We start from the raw sequence: 23511 nt of genomic DNA, 5'->3' as shown, positions 1-23511 counted from the left end.
AGATGTGCTCGATATATAATTTTGAGTTGTATAATTGTATGCTTTGCATATGGAGCTTGAGTGAATTCTCTGCATTGCTACTTTCCACTCCTTTTCTGATATATTAATTGAGAGGTCATTTTCCCAGTGTCCTCTTGGATCTTTGAAAGGAAGGGATTGTAAAAGGATTTTATATATTGTAGAGATGGAGTCTAACTCCTTGAAATTGAGCAATAATTTTTCCAGCGTGGATGAGGGTGCAAGATGAGGAAAATCTGGAAGGTTCTGTTTAACAAAGTTCCTGATTTGAAGATAGTGAAAGAAATTTGTAGCTGGAATGTTAAATTTGGAATGTAATTGTTCATAGGATGCAAAGACGTTGTCTATATAAAGATCTCTAAGCAAGTTAATTCTAAATTTTTTCCAGATATTAAAACTGCATATGTTTGTGAGGGTTGAAAGAGGTGGTTCTTTTGCAGGTGCCACAGAAAGAAGCTTCTCCGTCTTAAAATGCTTTCTACATTGGTTCCAGATTCTAAGTGAGTGGAGCACAATTGGGTTATTAGTGTATTGCCGATAACGTGTGTTTATTGGAGCACAGAGCAAGGAATTCAAAGAAGTACTGCAGGATTTTACTTCTATTGCGGTCCATGCCTGTGTATGTTCTTCTATTTGTGTCCAGGTTCTTATCGACTGTATATTTGCCCAGTAATAAAACTGGAAGTTAGGTAGAGCCATGCCACCTTCTGCCTTTTGTCTTTGTAGGGTCGCTCTTTTGATGCGTGGATGTTTAGAATTCCAAATAAATGAGGTTATTGTTGAATCTAATTGCTTAAAGAACGATTTATTAATGTATATTGGTATGTTTTGAAATAAAAAGGAGCTTAGGAAGAATATTCATCTTAACAGTGTTAATTCTTCCAGCTAGTGTGAGATGAAGGGTTGACCATCTATGCAAGTCTTGTTTAATTTTTTCCATGCAGACGACGAAATTTTGTTGATAAAGAGCTTTATGTTTACTTGTGATGTTTACCCCGAGGTATTTAAACTGTTCTGCAATGATAAAAGGAAGGGTGTCTAATCTAATATTATATGCTTGCGAATTCACCGGAAAGAGTACACTTTTATTCAGATTAATTCTGAGACCAGAGAGCTTTTGAAATTCTGTGAGTGCTGCTAAGACTGCAGGCACAGAATTTTCTGGGTCCGATATATACAGTACCATGTCATCTGCATATAATGAGATTTTCTGTTCCAGTCCTTCTCTGCTAATCCCCTTTATCTGATCAGTATTTCGACAATGTATTGCCAGTGGTTCAATGGCAATTGCAAACAGCAGTGGTGACAAAGGGCATCCTTGTCTTGTGCCACGTTCTAGTTTAAAGTAGTCTGAGCAAATGTTATTGATGCAAACTGAAGCTTCTGGGTTAGTATACAGTAATTTAATCCATGCACAAATGTTCGGGCCAAACCCAAACTTCTCCAAAATAGTAAAAAAGTATTTCCATTCAATCATGTCGAATGCTTTTTCTGCATCCAATGATAATAATATTTCTGGGGTGTTTGATTTAGTTGGTGAGTATATTACATTAAACAGGCGTCAAGATTTGAAGATAAGTGTCGGCCCCTAATAAATCCAGTTTGGTCTTGTGATATTACGAGGGAGCACTTTCTCCATCCTTCTAGCTATGATTTTAGAGAGTATTTTAACGTCGTTATTCAGAAGTGAAATTGGTCTGTATGATGCACATTGTAATAAGTCCTTATTTTGTTTTGGAAAGACAGTGATTAGTGCTTGGCGAAAGGTTTGTGGAAGAGATTGGTTATCTCTGGCTTCTGTAAATGTTGCTAATAGGAGGGAGCTAGCTGAGCGGAGAATTTCTTGTAAAACTCTGCAGGGTAGCCGTCAGGGCCTGCTGCTTTTCCACCTTGGAGTGACTTTATAGCATCCAGTAATTCTGATAATGACAGAGGTTTATCGAGTTCCTCCACACTAAAAGCGTCAATTTGTGGTATCTGTAATTTATCCAGAAATGCATTAGATTGTATATTGTCTTCTTTAAACTCAGTAGTATATAGGGATTTATAGTAGTCTCTAAAAGTGTACATTATATTTTTGTGTTCGATGATTTTATCTCCATTCGTGTTAGTAATTACGAGATTGCGTTGCATACATCTTGCTTGTGAATTTGTTGCGCTAAAAGCTTATTAGCTTTCTCCATGTTCATAATAATGATGTCTGGATTTGTAAATTAGTTGTTCGGTTTCTTTAGTTGTCAAGAGGTTTAATTCTGAATGTAGAGCCTGCCTCCTCTTATGTAGAGTCTCGCTTGGTAGTCTGGCATGTTCTTCATCTATTTTAGTAATTTCGCTTTTATCTCTGCTACTTTCTTCGCTCGGATTTATTTCTGTGGGAAAGATATGAGATAATCTGTCCTCTTAAGAAGGCCTTAAGAGTTTCCCAGAGTATTCCTGCAGAGATCTCAGGGGATGTATTTGTCTCTAGAAAGAATTCAATTTGTTTGGATATAAATTCAGTACAATTCTCGTCAGCTAATAGAAGCGGATTGAGGTGCCATCTGCGGGTGAGTGTATGGGGCTTAGTAATTTCAGCTCCAAGATCATCGGAGCATGGTCTGAAATAACAATAGCATCGTATTTACAAGATTTAATCTTAGGCAAGAAGTTATTATCTATAAAGAAGTAATCAATCCTTGAGTAGCAATGATGTACTGGTGAGTAGAAAGAATATGTTCTTGAATTTGGGTTTAAAACCTCCAGGGATCTGATAAGTTGTGATCAGTTATAAACTTTGTAATTATCTTTGCGGTGTTAGTTGCGTTCCCCTGTGGAGGAAGTCTTATCTAAAAGTGGATTTAGAACACAATTAAAGTCCCCAGCCATTATAAGTTTATGAGTGTTCAGATTGGGAATGGATGCAAATAAATTTTGTATAAATTCCTTATCATCAACATTAGGTGCATAAACATTTATCAAAATCATTTTACAGTTAGCTAAGTCTCCCATGACCATCACATATCTCCCTTCAGGATCCAATACTACATCTGATGCTACAAATGGTACTGTTCTATGTATGAGAATTCCCACCCCTCTAGTTTTCTTTGTGAAACTAGAATGGAACATTTGGCCAGTCCAGTCTTTTTGCAGCCGGAACTGATCCTTACTTAGTAAGTGGGTTTCCTGTAAAAATACTATTTTAGCATTTAGACCTGTTAGGTGAGCAAGTACTTTCTTTCTCTTTAATTCGTGATTCAGGCCTTTAACATTCCAATATTATATGTATTATAATTATATATATGTATATTGTGGACTGAATGATCAGTGTCTAAAAGCAGCTCATTTTCAGGTTTTTCACAGACACGGGAGACATGACAATGAATGCAAATACAAGAAGAACAGTCAGTTTTCTCTGCGTGTGTATGCATCTGCCATCAAATACGAGTAATGTGAGTCAATACATGAGATTGTGTTTGTATATAATTCCATGCATGCACCGGCATTTCAATAAAGCTCTACTGAAATCATATTTTTCCTCATAAAACGACTGACGGATCAGTGTCTAAATGCAGCTCATTTGCAAGTTTTTCACAGACACGGGAGACACAACAATGAATGCAAATACAAGATGAGCAGTCAGTTTTCTCTGTATGTGTATGCATCTGCCATCAAATACGAGTAATGTGAGTCAATACATATGATTGTATTTGTGTGTAATTCAGTACATGTACTGGCATTTCAATAAAGCTGTACTGAAATCGTATTTTGTTTCTTGTAAAACGTGTCTCATTTACGGTCAAGTATTATATTGCATAAGCCCACCATTTATTCTCGGATATGCCTTGTGTGTGCAAACTTTGTGACTAAGCTATTGCCCATTATTTCATTGTCCACTCATGACTCGCTCTGTCCACTATATCCCATATCATATTTGTTCTCCCTTCCCCATGCCAAATTCATTCTGATTGAGTACTTCATATTCCATTGTGTGAGAAAAATATTGCAATGCCATTTCAAGTGACTTTATAACTGTTTTTTCCTGACTAGAATGATGGCTGGATTTCCATCAGTTTATTTATTTTTTTCCTTCATGCGTAGTGAAACAATACGAGTGATTATAAGGACGGGTTTATACTTCACGCGATGCGTGCTGCAGCGGACGCTCCTGCTACGCAAGCGTTTTACCATTTATACTTGTGCACATACTTTACGTAAATCTGGTAGAATCCACCAGGTGGCAGTGCGAGATATTATCACGGTGAGAACAGGTTCAGCTTCACTGTGTTCTGAATTGCCTGGAACAGCCATTAAATTCCGATGACACCTTGCCACAATATCTCTGAAAAGGATGTTCAATGATTAAATCCATCAATGCAGAGATGTGCCCATTCCAGCTAGCATTGGGCATGAGGCAGAAACAATCCCTAGATATCAGGTCATTGCAAGGTGAATACAATCACTCACATTTACTAGTGTCATTTTAGTGTCACCAAATCTGTATATCTGTGGAAGGAAGCCAGAGCACACTGAGGAAACCCAGTAGGAAAACATGTAAACTCCAGGCAGGGAATATCAGTGACGTGACTCCCTGCGAGACAGCAGTGCTAATGCTGCGCCACTGTGTCACCCCCATGTGTGTAATTATTAACAGTATTCATTATTTAAACGAAATTAACGATTTATCTGTAAAATGTAACATACATACTTTAATGCATTTCATCATGAAAGTGATATCAAGTATAAATCTAAGGATTCTAAATGTGCAGAGAGTCGGAATATCATACATTTAATGTGTTCTGTGTGGTGATCTATTGCTGCTTGCCGCTGCTGTCAAGTCAGGAGGAATTCCCAGAAGCTCGTATCGATTAAAAACTGGGATGACATTTATGACGGTCTGCTTTAATGATAAAGCAAACTATGATGTTAAAGTGGACATTTCAAGATTAAAGCTGAAATTTCCACTTTAATCACAAAACACACCTTTTCACCATGTCCTGAATGTTTTTTTCTCTGTGGCTGTACATTATGTTGCTGTTGTGAAGTTGCAAAAAAAAAAAAGACGGCGGCACAAAAGATGGTATGTGAGACTTTTAAAACGTATCGTGTCATTACGATGGGGAATATGCGACACTTAAATATAAAAGCACCACAAATTCATCTGTATGTCAGCATTTTGCTTCACCACAACGAACCATTCATCAAACATCGAAGCGCACACATTGATCCCGTAGGATCCGCATAGCAACTTTCTGTCACATGTAGATAGTAAACAGAGACTCTGACGTCACATTCCAACTTTTATCACACTGCGCCCCCCTGACTTTTTGCTGGTACTGCAACTCGCATGTCACGCTAATTTCTGAGGACGTGCTCAGAGGACATGTCAAATAAACGCTGGAAACACGTGGCAGCCATGATGCGTGTGCGTACGCCTTCTGAGTGTGAACTATAAACGAGCCCTAAGTGTGACATTTTCTCATTGGTTATTTTATATTTGACTGCTGAAGAAAGACAGCAATTCACACCTGGGAAACAAAGTTTACCAATGTTGATAAAAGCAGCAAGAGAGGATTTGTCGAGGTAGAAAGGACATGGAAATGCGTCAAGTGTGAACCGAAGAAAAGAGGCAGCAATTCACACCTGGGTATTGAAGTTCAATGGCGTTGCTTGTGGCGCTAATAGGGTATCTTTTGTGTGTAAAAAAAAAAAATGTTGTCAATCACTTTTACTGAATAGAATTTTACAGTTGTAACAACAGTGGAGTTTGCTATGGCACTTCTTGTGTTAAAAAGATGGGTGTCTGAAAAAACACTTGCACACTATTCCATGTAGGCTGGTTCCCTCCTTACACTGGAAGCTGTCAGAAGCTTCTCGCAAACAAATAATGAAAAAAACAGGATTAGAAAGGGAATAGCAGTATTCTCATTTCCTTTCTCCTCATTTAATTTAATGCAAACCAGCGGCAGATACAACTATTTTCATCAAGAAAGTACATTTTTTGCCTGTCAGGCTCCGTGTCTGTTAACTTCACAAAGCTTACATTACAATTAACTTTAGTGTCCCTCAAACAGTTATTTTTAAAATTAATTCTGAAATCAAAATCTACTACAAAATGTGCAGGAAACAGCATCTGAATCCTTGATTTTTGAGGTTATCCTTTGATATCTGTAAGGGTCGGTTTATACTTCACGCTCAGAATGCGTACGCACACGCATCATGGCTACCACGCATTCATTTGACGCATCCTCAGAAATGAACGCAACTAGTGCGCGAGTTGCAGTACCAGCAAAAAGTCAGGGGGCGCAGTGTGATTAAGTCGGAACGTGATGTCAGGGTCTCTGTTTACTATCAACATGTGACAGCAAGCCGCTTTATGGATCCTACGGGATCGATGTGTGTGCTTCGATGTTTGATGAATGGAAGCAAAATGCCTACATACAAATGCATTCGTGGTGCTTTTATATTTAAGCGTCGCATATTCCCCAAGGTAATGGCATTTTAAAATCACATACCATCTTCTCTGCCATCTTTTTTTCAGAATGTACGGCAGTGTATTTGAAGGACACGATGAAAAGGTCTATTTTGTGATTAAAGTGTAAATTTTGGCTTTAATTCTCGAAATGTCCACTTTAATCACATAAATGATTTTATCATTAAAGTAGACCATCCTAAACGTCATCTTAAAACTGACCCAGTTGTTAATCGCTGTGTGCTTCCGGGGCTTATTCCTGAATAGGCAGCAAGCAATTGCCACACAGAACATATTCCATTTATGATATTCCAGCTCTCTGCACATGAGCAGAATCCTTAGATTTCTACTTGATGTCACTTTCATGATGAAATGCATTAAAGTATGTATGTTACATTTTACATCGTTGTCAACCTGGTGATCGCCTAGAGAGCCAGGCATTGATAGTCACAAACAAGTAAATGGATTGAGCCACATCTTTTCTCTGTGCTCCAGTTTGCAAGCTGATTGGGTTTTCTATTAGTATATTGAAGTTATGTATTTTTATAAATTGTTCTTTATTGTGGCACCGCAATGTGAATAATGCGAGTGATACATATGGCAAGTTGACATAACATTTAGTGGTACGTCATAAATTGAATTATTGTCACCTGAGTACAGGTTTATCTCATGGCATTTCAAACGTATATTCCGATATCTCAAAATATATCTGAAGATATCTTAAAATAGCATTCTGGTCGCTCTCTCGGACATCTTAGATTCCTTACTGTCACATGTACGGAGTCCTTGATCAGTAAGGATTACTACCTCACCTCAAAATGTCTTGGCTTCCTTATCTGAAATAGCTACCTTACCTTGAAGTCAGAATTACAGTTTTAAGTCTCTAGTGATCAGGAGTATGGCCTTTCTCTCTATTTCATTTTATTTGTGAAATGTCTTAATAACAAGGAAATCAAAATATGCTTTGAAGGTGTCAAGGTCTTCCAGTCAGTTATGTGAGGTGTCTTCACCTTTGACTGGCCTCACACTTTTTTCTGACTCTGGCAGACTTCCTCCAAGAAGCCAGCAATCCAACCTCAAGAGAAGATATCCCTTCAAATGATCAGTATACAGTGTGTAACAAATAGAAATTAGATGAGTGGACAATATGACATCATCTTGTGTCTCTGAGAAATACTTTTAACATATCATCATAGTGAATTTCTAGATATTTTGAAATAAGCTCCTGTGTATTTAGAGAAATCACATTTACACTAGGGCAGCACGGTGGCACAGTGGTTAGCGCTGCTGCCTCAAAGTTAGGAGACCTGGGTTTGCTTCCCGGGTCCTCCCTGCGTGGAGTTTGCATGTTCTCCCCGTGATAGTCCAAGGGTGCATTAACAGTCCTAAATTGTCCCTAGTGTGTGCCCTGCAGTGGGGTGGTGCCCTGCCCAGGGTTTGTTTCCTGTCTTGGCTGGGATTGGCTCCAGCAGACCCCCGTGACCCTGTAGTTAGTATGTAGCAGGTTGGATAATGGATGGATGGATGGATTTCATCTCAAGCAGTTCTTTTTTTTAACTTGAGTACACAATGGGAGGTCTGAAAATCAAATGTACATTTTGTGAGAAGGATTTAGGAGTCGTAGTGGAGTCGACACTATCAACTTCCCGACAGTGTTCAGAAGCCATTAAGAAGGCTAACAGAATGTCATGCTATATAGCGCCTTGGGCGGCACGGTGGTGCAGTGGATCGAGATGGTGACTTTAAAATGAGTTCATCAAGAACATGGGGACACAGTTAGAAACTTGCTAAGGGTAAATTTCACACAAACATTAGGAAGTTATTCTTTACACAGAGATCCACAGACATGGCACAGTGGTAGCACTGCTGCTTCACAGTAAGGAGACCTGGGTTCGCGTCCTGGGTCCTCCCTGCGTGGAGTTTGCATGTTCTCCCCGTGTCTGCGTGGGTTTCCTCCGGGCGCTCCGGTTTCCTCCCACAGTCCAAAGACATGCAGGTTAGGTGGATTGGCGATTCTAAATTGGCCCTAGTGTGTGCTTGGTTTGTGTCCTGCGGTGGGTTGGCACCCTGCCCGGGATTGGTTCCTGCCTTGTGCCCTGTGTTGGCTGGGATTGGCTCCAGCAGACCCCCGTGACCCTGTATTCAGATTCAGCGGGTTAGAAAATGGATGGATATAGCGCCTTGATGTGCGGAGTTCAAGTCACAGGAGGTTCTGCTCAAGATTTATAACACACTGGTGAGGCCTTATCTTGTGTAATGGGAGAAGTGTGGCTACAAAAAGGACACAGCAGCACTAGAAAAGGTCCAGAGAAGAGCAACTAGGCTGATTCAGTTCTACAGGGGTTGAGTTATGAGGAAAGATTAAGAGAAGACATGATTGAAGTGTTTAAAATTATGAAGGGAATGAGTCCAATGGATTAAGACTGTGACTTTAAAATGAGTTCATCAAGAACATGGGGACACAGTTGGAAACTTGTGAAGGGGAAATTTCACACAAACATTAGGAAGTTACTCTTTACACAAATAACCACAGTCACTTGGAGTAAGAGACCAAGTAGGGTGGTGGACGGTAGGACTTTAGGGACTTTCAAAACTCAACTTGATGTTATTTTAGAAGAGTTAAGTGGATTGGACTGGTGAGCTTTGTTAGGCCAAATGGCCTGCTCTCATTCTAATATGTTTAATATGTTATAATATTGTGTATTTTTATGCCTTTAAGCAGTGGCGCAATCTTGATTTTTTATGGTGGTCACCATTTTGTGCTGCATATGCTTGGCGCGGGGTAAGGGGATGATTAGCAGAAGTCATGCCGGCTGATGTCAGCAGTACAGTGGCATATAAAATGGCAGCACACTAAAGGCAACTGTCCGAGATACTGGATAGCTCTTTTTAAATAACTTTATTGTAGTTTGTTTCAAAATGACCTCAAGGCAAAGACCTTTTTGCATGCTTCCAAACTTTTGATTTTCAGATTTCATTTTTGTTTGTCTCAGTGCATTGTTGCCTTGGCTTTCTGGACTTAAAATTTTAGTATAACGCGTCTGCATGTAGCCTGCACAGTCCGGGCAATTTGTGAGTGTAAAGGGCTGGCATGAAGACCCAATTCTCTCACAAAAGATATAACATGTTACGGTACAGCCAGGGTTTCAAACATGGCTCAGATGTCTTTTCCTTATATTTAGTCTTTTTGTTCTCTTTTAATATTTAAAGTAATATATTGTAACTAGAGGTGGCCGCCGGGTTACAAATGAGTTCTGTTCCTGTCGACATTTATAACCTGATATGTTATATACTGTAATTTGGTAATGGAAACAGAGGGAAAGATGCATAGTGCTATATTACTTATTTTACAGAAAACCATTTTAACATTATTAATAAAATGTCAGTGAAGCATATGACTCTATTTTAAATCATAAAACACTGATTTTAAGTACTGAAAAACAGAATGAGCACTTGGAAAGTAACAGAACATAATACAAGATTGCTATTTTTAAATTTCTCATTAATGTTTAATATAATCAGCCCCACATTCTGCACTTATGGGGTGTATTGATAAGGGGGTGAGACAGAAGAGAGAAGTCAGGTGGAGACTTGGGAATTAGACAGTGACAACGGACTGCACCTTAACATCAGCAACACTAAGGAACTGCTTATTGACTTTCACTGCACCAAAGAGCCTCAACGTCCGGTCACTAGTCAGAGAAGTGGATGTAGAGGCGGCCCACTCCTACAATTATGTGGGGGTCCACATTAATGACAGTTTGGACTGTTCTCAGGACACAGAGGATCTGTAGAAGAAAGGACAGAGCAGGCTCTTCTTCCTTAGGAGACTGCATTCCTTTAATGTGAGTAGTGACATCCTTCACATCTCCTACAACTCTGGCCAGTGGGATTTTCTACACTGTGGTGTGCTGGGCTGGTAACGTCACCTCAAAAGAGGACCACCAAATCAACAGGCTAATTAAAAAAGCAGGCTCAGTTATGGGATGCACTCTGGACCACCTGGAGGTCGTAGAGGTAGAGACAATTCAAGTAAAACTGAGTGCCATTATGAACAATGCTGCACATCTATCTATCTATCTATCTATCTATCTATCTATCTATCATATAGTGCCTTTCATATCTATCTATCTGTTATATAGCGCCTTTCTATCTATTTATCTATCAATCATATAGCACCTTTCTATCTATCTATCTATCTATCATATAGTGCCTTTCCTATCTATCTATCTATCTATCTGTCTATCTATCTATCATATAGTGCCTTTCATATCTATCTATCTATCTATCTATCAGTTATATAGTGCCTTTCATATCTATCTATCTATCTATCTATCTATCTATCTATCTATCTATCTATCAGTTATATAGTGCCTTTCATATCTATCTATCTATCTATCTATCTATCTATCTATTGTGGAAAAATACAAAACAGCTTGATCAATTTGGTGTACGTGACAAGGGTCATGAAGACCCTGCGTGCCCAAAGTATGCGTGCTAAGTGCTACTTCTTGTTTTAAGGTTACTACACAAAAAACCACAAGTGTGGACTCATCCAGCCCCAAACTAAGGAGACTAACAGATGTATTCCACCTGTAGATTTCTGTTAGTGTTGATTGAAGCTAATATTTTGAAATACTTGTGTAACTAAAGTCATAAGACAAAGCTTTGCCCTATAAAAGATTTGGGACACCGACCCCTCAGAGCAGATGAAGGGCAGGTGTCCTAGGACTGTGCTTCTCTGTCATCTTACCCTTGCCTGGTGTGTATTAATAAAAGATTTTTTACTAACTTTAATTATATCTCTCTGTCTTCAGTCACAAGAAACGACACTAGAGAAAAAGTGTCCACACTATCTATCTATCTATCATATAGTGCCTTTCACTCTATCTATCTATCTATCTATCTATCTATCTATCTATCTATCTATCTATCTATCTATCTATCTATCTATCTATCTATCTATCTATCTATCTATCTTTATAGGCTGATTGATCAGTTCTGATGCTAACTTGGTGGGTTGGATTCTGGACTTTTTAACAAACTGAACACAAAGAGTGAGTGTTAATGGCAGTTTTTCTGATAGCCTCAGTAAGTCCGTCCTGTCACCTCAAGGCTGTTGCCTGTCTGCTCTTTGGCTTATCTTAAACACAATAACTGCAGGAGTTCACACAAGAACAGGCAGACTCTGTCATTGGGGGTCTCCTACAAGATAAGGATCACAGCCATGGGCCTGCTGTTGATGAGTTTGTTCAGTGGTGCGACTCTTCCTTTTCTTACAGCTAGATATCTTTAAGACCATGGATACAGCTGTAGATTTTAGGTGCTCCTATCATCCCCACACTCAAAACAATAATAAAAAGGGAGCCACTAATATCTTGATAACAGGTTAACCTTTGATCTTAACACCTAATAAATTTATAAGCAGGACCAGACACGACTTTTCTTTCTTAGGAAACTCACCTATCTCAAAGTGGACAAAACCATAATGACTCTTTTATTGAATCTGCTGTTACATTTTCTTTTATATATGTTGGTTTGCCAACCACTGTGTTAAGCATATAAACTTAACAACAATGTAAAAAGCAGCAGTACAGTTACTGGTTTGCAGTAGACCTCTGTCACTGAACTGTGTGACAAACACTCGATTCTGTCAGACCTCTATTCTCTCTTCTCTAAGGTTCAGTTGCTGCCATTAGGCGGCAGATTTAGGTTCCCAGGGTTGAAAAGAAACAGATTTAAAAACTCTTGTAATCGTAGAGTTATATGAATTTTGAATCGTGTTATGTGTAGGGATGCTGTTGAATTCTGAATTATTATTCTGTGTACTGTTTAAGGTAATTATTCCTCTTTACACTAATCTCGAGTGTATGCACTTACGATAACTCTGTCCTTGCTTATGTTCTTGTATCTTTGATTGCCATGCCATGGGTTTTCTTACTTTCCTGTCGCAAACAAATTTCCCTCTGGGTCAATAAAGTCTACCTAACCTAACCAGGGGTATATTCAGTATGTCGGCCTTATGCAAAAACTGTTTTCGATGATGAGGATGCGGCACAAAAAGCCACCACTACCGGTCACCTGATTCCTGAGCCGGGCCATTGTGTGTTTGAAGAGGGATCTCCCAGAATGTTATTTCCTTCTGTAGCATTTGAACTCCCTGAGATGGTATGGCAGTAAGACGCTGGCAATTAGAAACAGCGGGTTGTGCCTCTGCTCTGCTAACCTTGTACTATGAGACTGTGGTGTGTCACCTCCTCCAGTAACAAAAACCTCCTGTGACAGCATAGTTAGGACACTGGGGCACTTATAAGCAGTGGGGTCTACTGCTCCACCTCAACAGCCCACTGCCAGTCAAGTTCCTTACCTCTGACCCCCGCTTACTGTGCGATCTGCCAGTAACATTTGTGTAGGAAAGCAGCGAATGATTGAAAATGGTGCCAAGTGTGCAGGACTATTCCTCATTGTTAGCAACAGCGGATGATAATAATAATAATTAATGACATTTATATAGTGCTTTTCTTGCCGCTCAAATTGTTCTACATAATCCGAGGGGAACCATTTCAACCAGCATGTAGTACCCACCTGGATGATGCGACGGTAGCCATTATTGTGCCAGTGCGCTCACTGCACATTAGCTATGAAGTGGTGAAGGGGTGTTAGAGAGGCAGCCAATTAGAGACAGGGGGCCTGAATGAACAAGTCCATGATGGGCAATTTAGTTAGCACATTGGGGTACACTTTATACTTTTTGAAAGATCCCCGAGGGTCCCAGAGAGTCAGGACCTCATTTTTACAGCACAGTGTCCCCGTCACTGCACTGGGGCCTTGAGATTCACACACAGACCACCTGCTGGCCTCTCCAACAGCTCTTTAAGCTTTATCCTAGATCAGAGGTGGGCAATGTCGGTCCTGGAGAGCCGCAGTGGCTGCAGGTTTTCATTCCAACCCATTTGCTTAATTACTGTATAAACCAATCCTTCCCAATCTCTGACTTTATTTAATTTTATGGCTTGTTAGTCTGATATCGTAGCTTTTCTTCCTTTCCAAGGATATCATCCAAATGATTTGAACCCTAAAATGGGTCATTGTCAGTCTGTCATATTTATCTATTAAGTGCTTTATTAAATCAGACAGTGCCCGGTGAACACACACAGATGTGAATGGAAAAAAGTTAAATGGAGAACGGCTGGCTGCTTGGGTTATTTACATCCTATTGCTAGTAAAGAGCCATTAAAACAGTGAGTGCAGCTTCTTTAAGACTGAAACATGCAGTTAAGGGTCAGGAGCCTTAACAAGTGAGACCACTAAAATGAAGCATCAAAACGTCACTTAAGCAATAAGGGCTTCATCAGCAAACATTGACTTCTCATTAAGAAACTGAGTTGGCACAAAAACCTGCAGCCACTGCGGCCCTCCAGGACTGGCATTGCCCAACCCTGTCCTAGATAGTCACCCATCCAAGTACTGGCCAGGCCTGGACATGCTTAGCTTCAGATTGATGACATCTTCTGAAGCACAAGTGGTATGGCTGCTCAGTCATTCCTGTCAAAACCAGTTTGCTGGTTTCGTAAGTAAAAGAACAGTAGTTCATACATTAAAATGAATTAAAATTCAGTTGAAAAGTTCTAGTTCACAAGTGTAGAATTGCCGTAACCCAAGACCTGCCTGTCTTCTTCTCCTTCTTTCGACTGTCCCGTTAGGGGTTGCCACAGTAGATCGTCTGTCCGCATATTGATTTGGAAAAATGTTACACCGGATGCCCTTCCTGCTGCAGTGGGCTGGCACCCTGCCCGGGGTTTGTTTCCTGCCTTGTGCCCTCTGTTGGCTGGGATTGGCTCCAGCAGACCCCCGTGACCCTGTAGTTAGGATATAGCGGGTTGGATAATGGATGGATGGATAGATGGATGGATGCCCTTCCTGATGTAACACTCCCCATTTATCCGGGTTTGGGACCGGCACAAAGAAACACACTGGTTTGTGCATCCCCTGTGGCCTGTGTTTTTATTCATTTTTTTATACTTGTTAGTAAGTTTTGTCTTGATTGTAAATTCCAGCTTATTATCTTTTGCTAACAATATTTCTATTTGTTATTTTTATACTCCTGTTCTTAATGTGCTGACCACTTGCTCCTATGGGACTGCCCCAGCCTTAGATAAGTTGGGGTTTAAAACAGCACTGCTGTGGGGCCACTGGGATTAAATTCTGCTCACTTTTTGTATTTGTAAGCACTTCTCTTTTCTGTGATTCTTGATAATGGTCCATCCATCCATCCATCCATTCTCTTCCGCTTATCCGAGGTCGGGTCGCAGGGGCAGCAGCTTAAGCAGAGAGGCCCAGACTTCCCTCTCCCCGGCCACTTCTTCCAGGAGAATCCCAAGGCGTTCCCAGGCCAGCCGGGAGACACAGTGCCTCCAGCGTGTCCTGGGTCTTCCCAGGGGCCTCCTCCCGGTTGGACGTGCCCAGAACACCTCACCAGGGAGGCGTCCAGGAGGCATCTTGATCAGATGCCAGAGCCACTCTCGATGTGGAGGAGTAGCAGCGGCTCTACTCTGAGCCCCTCCCGGATGACTGAGCTTCTCACCCTATCTTTAAGGGAAAGCCCAGACACCATGCGTAGGAAACTCATTTCAGCCGCTTGTATTCGCGATCTCATTCTTTCAGTCACTACCCATAGCTCATGACCATAGGTGAGGGTAGAAACGTAGATCGACTGGTAAATTGAGAGCTTTGCCTTATGGCTCAGCTCTTTTTTCCCCACGACAGACCGATGCAAAGCCCACATCACTGCGGACGCCGCACTGATCCACCTGTCGATCTCACGGTCCAGTCTTCCCTCACTCGTGAACAAGACCCCGAGATACTTGAACTCCTCCACTTGGGGCAGGATCTCGCTCCCAACCCTGAGAGGGCACTCCACCCTTTTCCAGTTGAGGACCATGCTCTCAGATTTGGAGGTGCTGATTCTCATCCCAGTCACTTCACACTCAGCTGCGAACCGCTCCAGAGAGAGCTGAAGATCATGGCCTGATGAAGCAAACAGGACAACATCATCTGCAAAAAGCAGTGACGCAATCCTGAGTCCACCAAACCGGACCCCTTCAACACCCTGGCTGCGCCTAGAAATTCTGTCCATAAAAGACAGAATTTCTTGATATTGGTAAGTTTTGTAATTCTTTAAGATTTCTAGGCTACTGCCGTGTTTTATTTCCTTACGATTACCTTTCAGGCATATCCTTTCCAATTCTTTTTTGTCTTCAAATTTAAAGAAACATTGTTTTTTGTTATTTTGGACTGGGGGGTTCATGGTGCCCCCCCTCCTTTTGATATATAAATTATCCATCTGGTCCTTTGTGGCCTGTGCAGGCCAGAAGCCTGCTTCTTGAGTTTTAGGTCAGGCTGATTTTTGGTCAGTAGGCCACAAAACTCAAGTTGTAGCCTAGGATTTTGAGGAAAGCCTGTGTTCAAATCATATCAGCTTTTAATCTCCATTTAAAACATTGATGATTTTTTTTTTTTCTGTATAGTTTTTTCTTAACTATGAAAACCACAAAGTGCTTTGGGAATGACATTATTACGCAGAATTCATTCTAACAGAATTCAAGCACAAATACAAAAACCCCGGTGTTAAACCATTGAACACTTTATTAGTCCTATCTGAAGTAGTGTAGTACATCATTCCTGCAAAATGTCTTGAAATTCATATAAAACATTAAAATAACCCAATAGAAAATGGCAGTAGTCATGGCTGTTCACTAACCACCACGGGGACGCCTTACATATTGGCTCAGCATTACACATTTCTCATTTGATCACATCAGCCTGTGATTTGCTCTTTTCCTAACAGGCAGATGCGTATAAGGCTACCGTATAGACGAGGGGTACTGGGGTACACCGGTGGTGTAGAGAGCTGCGCATTCTGAAGTGAAGGTACAAAGAGGCACATGACACAAAAGCAGGCAGATTTATTGACATTTTTATTAACGCAGCAATAGCCATCTATGCATTTCAGGTAGGTGGCTACAAATGTCTCAGGCCGGTCCTTGTGTTGGAAAAGATCCAAAGATGAAACAAAGAAGGCAGCTTTATCACATGGACCTTTGGGTGCAGTGCGGCTGAGTAACCTTGAGCTAAGAGCAGCTTCTTCCTGTGACAAGTGTCCTTATTAAAAATGTCAGCCACACAACATGGAACATGACAGGTAGCATTGTTATCTCATAAGCGTGTCTCATGAATGATGAGGGTTCACAACAAAACAGTTACAGAATGAAAAATGTCAAATATGTACAGCATGGCAATTCTCTTTCAAAGCCTAAAAAACAGAGACTTAACATTAAAGATGTGAGTAATGGCAAAGCACAGACATTTTTGACCTGGAAGAATGTACAGCTTCAAGAGAAATAAGAATGAATGGCAAAGAAGAATGAGACTCCCACAGCAGCGACACAAGTGACTGGATGCGATGCTGATGCAGAACTTCCGCTTTCTTGCATGGAGGCTTCACAACACTTATCTGCAAAGGGGATGGAGAAGGGAGGAGGAGGTGGAAGAGGATGAGGAAGGGAGAAACGATGAAGAGCAGAGGCAGGAGGACAAAATAAGAGAGACAGAGCCAGAGGAAGCCACAGCGAGGTGCAAGAATCGAGGAGGAGCGGAGAAGGAAGAAGGTGCGGCCATTCAGGGACAGTTCATCCACACGTGAAAGATTAGAATCGATAAGGATAGATGAGCAGCAGACATGACGACAGTCCATTTTTGTTTTAAAGTCAAGCGTTAAAAAAAATATATGAAGTCGAAGAGGAAACAGACACGTTTAATGCAATGGCCATTCAAATATCCAAATGTTTGTAATGTCCATGTGCATTTGATGTAGATAATATTTATATTACATATTTGTGTGATTCATATATACATGCAAATAGTATGTACAGTGTGTGTAGGTTGGTGTATTTTATATATATAATATATATGTGTGTGTTTATATGTATGTGTGGGTATATATATATATATATGTGTGTTTGTGTGTGTATGTGTGGGTGTATATGTATATATATATATATATATATATATGTAAGTATGTGTGTGTGTATATTTATATATATATTAATGTATGTAAAGAATTAGTATTTTATATATAGGTGAAGGTGTGGTTGCATGCATGCATATACATATACGTGTATATATATGTGTTTATAATGTATATTTGGTATTTATGCATGTTAATTCAAAAGGATATGATATAATGTATACATGTATGTGCATGAAAATGTACATTAAAATAATATATTTTTTATATTTAGACATGTTAAAACAAATAAATGATGATAGGTATTACGCATATATGTTTATATATATTATATATATATATATATATTACACGTATATGTACAATTTAGTGTGTGTATAGAAGTGTATGTGTTTTTAAATGATATATGTTTGAGTTTTTGAATATAGGTACAAATATGTATGCATTTATATAGATAATATACATGTAATATAATGTGAATAACGTTACAATGCGAGTTCATGAGCATTATGTGCATGTATTAATGTATGTATTTTTGTGTATAGACATAATATTTTAAGTTTGAGAAATATATTATTCCGGATGCAATATATATAATATATAGATATATAAAATAGGATATTACATATATCAGTATATATGTGTGTGAAAGTGTATGCATGATAGGTTTGAATGTATTTATGTGTCCACACATGATAAATACATAAAAGATACAAGATGTGTTAAAATTAGTGCAAACATATTACAAGCACCATATTATATATACATGTATGTGTTTTTGTGTATAAATATTTAATATTTAAAGTGTAAGCAGTATATTATTAGGAATTCAGTATAATTATATTATATAATAGGGCACCAAATACCAACAAATATTCCAGATACATTAGTATATATTAATTGTGCGTGGTAGATATGAATGTAGCACATGTTTACATGTATGTGTGAGTATGCAGAGCGTAACGTATATGCAATACGCACGGATGGTAAAAGAATTGGGTGGATTTGATGTTATTATTTTTATGGGTCGTGTATTTTATGTAGATTAATCAGGTTAGAGTTTAAATGTATTTATTTGCGTGTGTGTGTGTATATAAGTGAATTTACATTCGGCATGACAAACAAAAGTAAAGGCAAAATGAAAAGGAAATGAAAGGGATGTGACGATTAAATAAAGGAGAGGTGGAATTATATTAGGAGAGAAAAGAGTTTTTTTTAGACATCGGATTAGATGTGAAAATCACAAGAGTGGTTAAGGAAGAAGGAACAAAAGAAGAGAGCGAGTTTGAAACAAAAGTGACCGTTCAGCCCAGGGGCAGACAATTCAACCATCAAGGCAGCAGAAAAGTATTTGATAAATGATGAAGTAGTGCGGAAGATGAAACCAAGAGGTGTGGGTCATAAGAAATGAGCACGCAGGGACACAGTAAAGCAATCATGTCGGTAAGAGGATTATAGTGCAGAGAAAGCAGAATGATAAGAATTGGAAACAAAAGGATGACGGGATATTGAGAGTTTTTTTTTTTTTTTGTCAGAAGGTGGATCAGTTTTAAAGAAACAGATGCCATAGTGGCAAAGGCAGAGAGTAAATTTGAGGAGGTCGCAGATTGGCAGCAAAATGTTATCCAGTCAGAGGATTGTAGAGATTTACAGAATAAAAAAGCAAGAGCCGAGAAAAGATGAAAAAGAGAGAGAGGAGGATTGGAAAAGGAAATGAGGGAAGGGAGATAGATATATACATGAAAAGTCAATAAAATGGTCATGACACTTATCAAGAAATGAGTTAAACAAACACACTCAGAATAAACAGACATGAAGCACCTTTAAGAAATCCCATCACCACCAAGACTTTGAACGAGAACATGTCACCTCATTCAGGAGACGCAAATCACGGCAGCACACAGGGCTGACGACACCTGAATAATCCCCACCACACCAGCTGTACGCTTTACCTTCTTGTACTTGACATTAAAACTGCATGACAAATATACTGTGAAACTCGTAAATGACTGGGTTACACTTCCAAATCCCTTCTAACGTGATAAAACCTTTTCTGTTTCTTGGAGCTGTGATCAAAGAACTCTCCATGCCATGGCGTGCACACACAACATACGCTTCTGGCACCACACGCATTGTTAAAATGTGCAGAAGCAGAAAATTTGTCAGGCCTTGAGAGGACTGGAACACCAGAGCTCATGAGGAGGATGCGCCCTGAATGATTTCTTTTAAACAGATGATTCAAATGTCAATGTTGTACATCTACATGAAGTCTTGCTGGTGTTGGTGCAAATGTCCACATTAGTATTTATGAAATTCTAGTCTAGCAGGCAATTGTTGGGTAGCATTTTTAAATACTGTACCTACTGTATTAATTGCATGCATTAATTTAAAGTTAATTTAAGTTTCAATCAATGTCATGGTGTGACAAAGTGTGGCGGTGTGTGCCAAGATATGCACTGATACGCACCTCATCCTTGGTTGTCACCCGCTGTGGAGTGAGGAGTTTCAGACCCCACATCCCTATACACTAATCATCAGATTAGAAAATGAATGATCGAGTTATATGCCGTCTTCTTCTTTCAGCTGCTCCCGTTAGGGGTTGGCACAGCAGATCATCTTTCTCCATATCTTCCTATCCTCTTCATCTTGTTCTATTACCCCCATCACCATCATGTCCTCTCTCACCATATCCATAAACTTTCTCTTAGGCCTTCATCTTTTCCTTTTACCTGGCAGCTCTATCCTTACCATCCTTCTCCCAATATACCCAGCATCTCTCCTCTGCACATGTCCAAACCAATGCAATCTCGCCTCTCTGATTTTGTTTCCCAACCGTCCAACTTGAGCTGACCCTCTAATGTCCTCAATTCTAATCCTGTCCATCCTTGTCACATTCAATGCAAATCTTAACATCTTTAACTCTGCCACCTCCAGCTCTGTCTCCTGCTGTCTGGTCAGTGCCACCGTCTCCAGCCCATATGCCATAGCTGGTCTCACTACCGTCCTTTAGACATTCCCTTTCATTCTCACTGATATCCGTCTGTCACAAATCACTCCTGACACTCTTCTCCACCCATTCCACCCTGCCTGCACTCTCTTCTTCACCTCTCTTTCACACTCCCCATTACTCTGTACTGTTGATCCCAAGTATTTAAACTCATCCACATTCGCCAGCTCTACTTCCTGCATCCTCACCATTCCACTGACCTCCCTCTCATTTACACACATGTATTCTGTCTTGTTCCTACTGACCTTCATTCCTCTCCTCTCTAGAGCACATCTCCATCTCTCCAGGGTCTACTCAATCTGCTCCCTACTATCACTACAGATCACAATGTCATCAGCAAACATCATAGTCCACGTGGACTCCTGTCAATCTCGTCTGTCAACCTGTCCGTCACCATTGCAAATAAGAAAGGGCTCAGAGCCGATCCCTGATGTAATCCCACCTCCACCTTGAATACATCACTCCTACCGCAGATCTCACCACTGTCACACTTCCCTCATACACATCCTGTACAACTCTTACATACTTCTCTGCCACTCCCGACTTCCTCATACAACACCACAGCTCCTCTCGAGGCACCCTGTCATATGCTTTCTCCAGGTCCACAAAGACGCAATGCAACTCCTTCTGACCTTCTCTAAACTTCTCCATCAACATCTTCAGAGCAAACATCACATCTGTGGTGTTCTTTCTTGGCATGAAACCACACTGCTGCTCACTAATCATCACCTCGATCGAGTTATATGCCTAAAAGCAAATAAATGATCTTTTTTATGAAATGTGAATCAGAACTTTTGAATGCTGTCATGTGTGTGGTGGCATACACAGATAAACCACCACTCACTTTTTTTATTTTTAATAAATTTGCAAAAACCTCAAGTAAACTTTTTCACGTTGTCATTATGGGATGTTGTGTGTAGAATTCTGAGGGAAAAAATGAATTTAATCCATTTTAGAGGAAGGCTGTAACATAACAAGATGTGGAAAAAGTGATGCGCTGTGAATACTTTCTGGATGCACTGTGTGTAGTCCATCTGAAGAATTGGAGCGTCATTTGAAGCATATTAGGGGAAAACTAGCAATACGAGTCCATTTAAAGAATGCATAAAATTAGTTCTCAGGAAAAACTACCCAGAGCTGTACTGCAGGTTTCTAAACACTTCCCCTTTGAGTTAGTTATATTAGTATTTTTGTTGTTATCTCAGTGCTTCTGTACATTTTGTCTGCGAGTATGATGTGCCGAATGTGATTTTAATGGCTGTCAGGGTGGAGGAAGACTGCTGAACATTCAGCCAGACTCAGGATGTGTGGCATATTAAAGCCTAAACAAACTTCTTATCGGGGAGGAAAAGTTAAGATTATACCGACTGAACAGATAAACACCTGCCTAAATGCTGAATATTCTTAATCCACTGCTGGGTTTTGTGACAAAGATATATATTCAAGATGTACCAGTGTAAAGGAAAGAAAAAGAAAAGTGCTTGAAACTGAAAGTCTGTTATGCGAGGACATCCTGACTTCATTTGTTACCCGTATACTTTATATTAGGAGGTGAGATCATCCAGTATATAACATTCAACTTTGTGTTTTGCTCTGTGATAACGGCTTACATGTAACAAGTCTTGTTCTGTAAACTGATTGTTCTAACATGACTTTTAACGATTTACTCTTTTTAGACCTTTGGATATTATTTATTGGCAGATGGCTATTTCTAGAATGTACCACTGATCTGAGTGCTCATTGGTGGGCCCGAACACTAGAACATTAGAAAAACTGAGACGAGAACAGGCCATTCAGCCCAACAGAGCTTGCCAGTCCAATCAAATTAATTTTTCTAAAAATAAAATCAAGTCTAGTTTTGAAGGTCCCCAAAGTCTGCCACACTACTTGGTATGTTATTCCTTCCAAGTGTCTGTGGTCAGTCAGTCAGTCATAATACAACCCGCTATATCCTAACTACAGGGTCACGGGGGTCTGCAGGAGCCAATCCCAGCCAACGCAGGGCGCAAGGCAGGAAGAAATCCCCGGGCAGGGCACCAGCCCACCGCAGGACACACACACACACACACCAAGCATAATTTAGGATCGCCAATGCACCTAACCTGCATGTCTTTGGACTGTGGGAGGAAACTGGAGCACCCGGAGGAGAGAACATGCAGACTCCATGCAGGGAGGACCCAGGACGCGAACCCAGGTCTCCTTACTGCGAAGCAGCAGTGCTACCACTGTGCCATGTCTGTGGTTCTCTGTGTAATGTGGACGAAGGTTTCAGACCCGACAGCAGGTGCGGTTATAAAGCAGCTTTATTTTCAGAGTCACGGTGAGAAGAGTTTCAAAAAAGCAGACAATCAAATATACATGACAGCGTCAGGGCTCTTCTGAACCCCGTCTGTTGGGTGGGGTCCAGTTTTATACCCCTAGAATGCGTGATTTAATATCATTATAAAATGTAACAGTCAACACTTTATTATACACAATCCTTGAGCCCCTTCAACGCCCCTTATGCAACTTGATTTCTTGGCCCCTTTTGTTATGGCGTTCAGATGTAAGCTGAGGGAAAACGTGATAAGGCAGACTCATGTGTGGAATGCTTAGACCTTGAGTCCTTTGCACAAATATTTTTCTGTTTGCTAAAACAAAGCATGCTGTTACTTGGTTTCGTAAAGCTTACTTCTCAGACATGAATTAGTACAAGGGAACGAAGAGAACATTCGTCTTCCACAGTAAAGAATAACTTAGTAATGTTTGTGTGAAATTCACCCTTAGCAAGTTTCCAACTGTGTCCCCGTGTTCTTGATGAACTCATTTTAAAATACAAGTCTCGATCCATTGTACTAATTCCCTTCATAATTTTAAACACTTCAGTCATGTCTCCTCTTAATCTTCTTTTGTTTAAACTGTAAAGGCTCAGCTCTTTTAATCTTTCCTCATAACTCATCCCCTGTAGCCCTGAATCAGCCTAGTCGCTCTTCTCTGGACCTTCTCTAGCGCTGTTATGTCATTTTTGTAGCC

The 23511-nt window shown here is 40.1% G+C and overlaps 1 protein-coding gene across 3 annotated transcripts in view; it reads right to left on the bottom strand.

The window, feature by feature from the left end:
- LOC120522832 (neural cell adhesion molecule 2-like) overlaps nucleotides 1–23511 on the bottom strand; it is a 1092848-nt gene that overhangs the window by 115947 nt on the left and 953390 nt on the right. The window contains exon 16 of one of the 3 annotated variants that reach the window (XM_039743522.1): nucleotides 16412–16979. The exons of the other annotated variants lie outside the window; for them this stretch is intronic. Coding sequence (XP_039599456.1) covers nucleotides 16858–16979 — 122 coding nt within the window. The 3' untranslated portion in view covers nucleotides 16412–16857. Of the gene's footprint in view, nucleotides 1–16411; nucleotides 16980–23511 lie in introns of those variants that run through there. 3 annotated transcript variants of the gene reach the window in all.

This window comes from Polypterus senegalus, chromosome 2, assembly GCF_016835505.1.
Source record: "Polypterus senegalus isolate Bchr_013 chromosome 2, ASM1683550v1, whole genome shotgun sequence".
In the NCBI taxonomy this organism is placed as follows: domain Eukaryota; kingdom Metazoa; phylum Chordata; class Cladistia; order Polypteriformes; family Polypteridae; genus Polypterus; species Polypterus senegalus.
The sequence above is the reverse complement of the archived record's forward strand: the minus strand, read 5'-3'. Positions and strand labels throughout refer to the sequence as shown.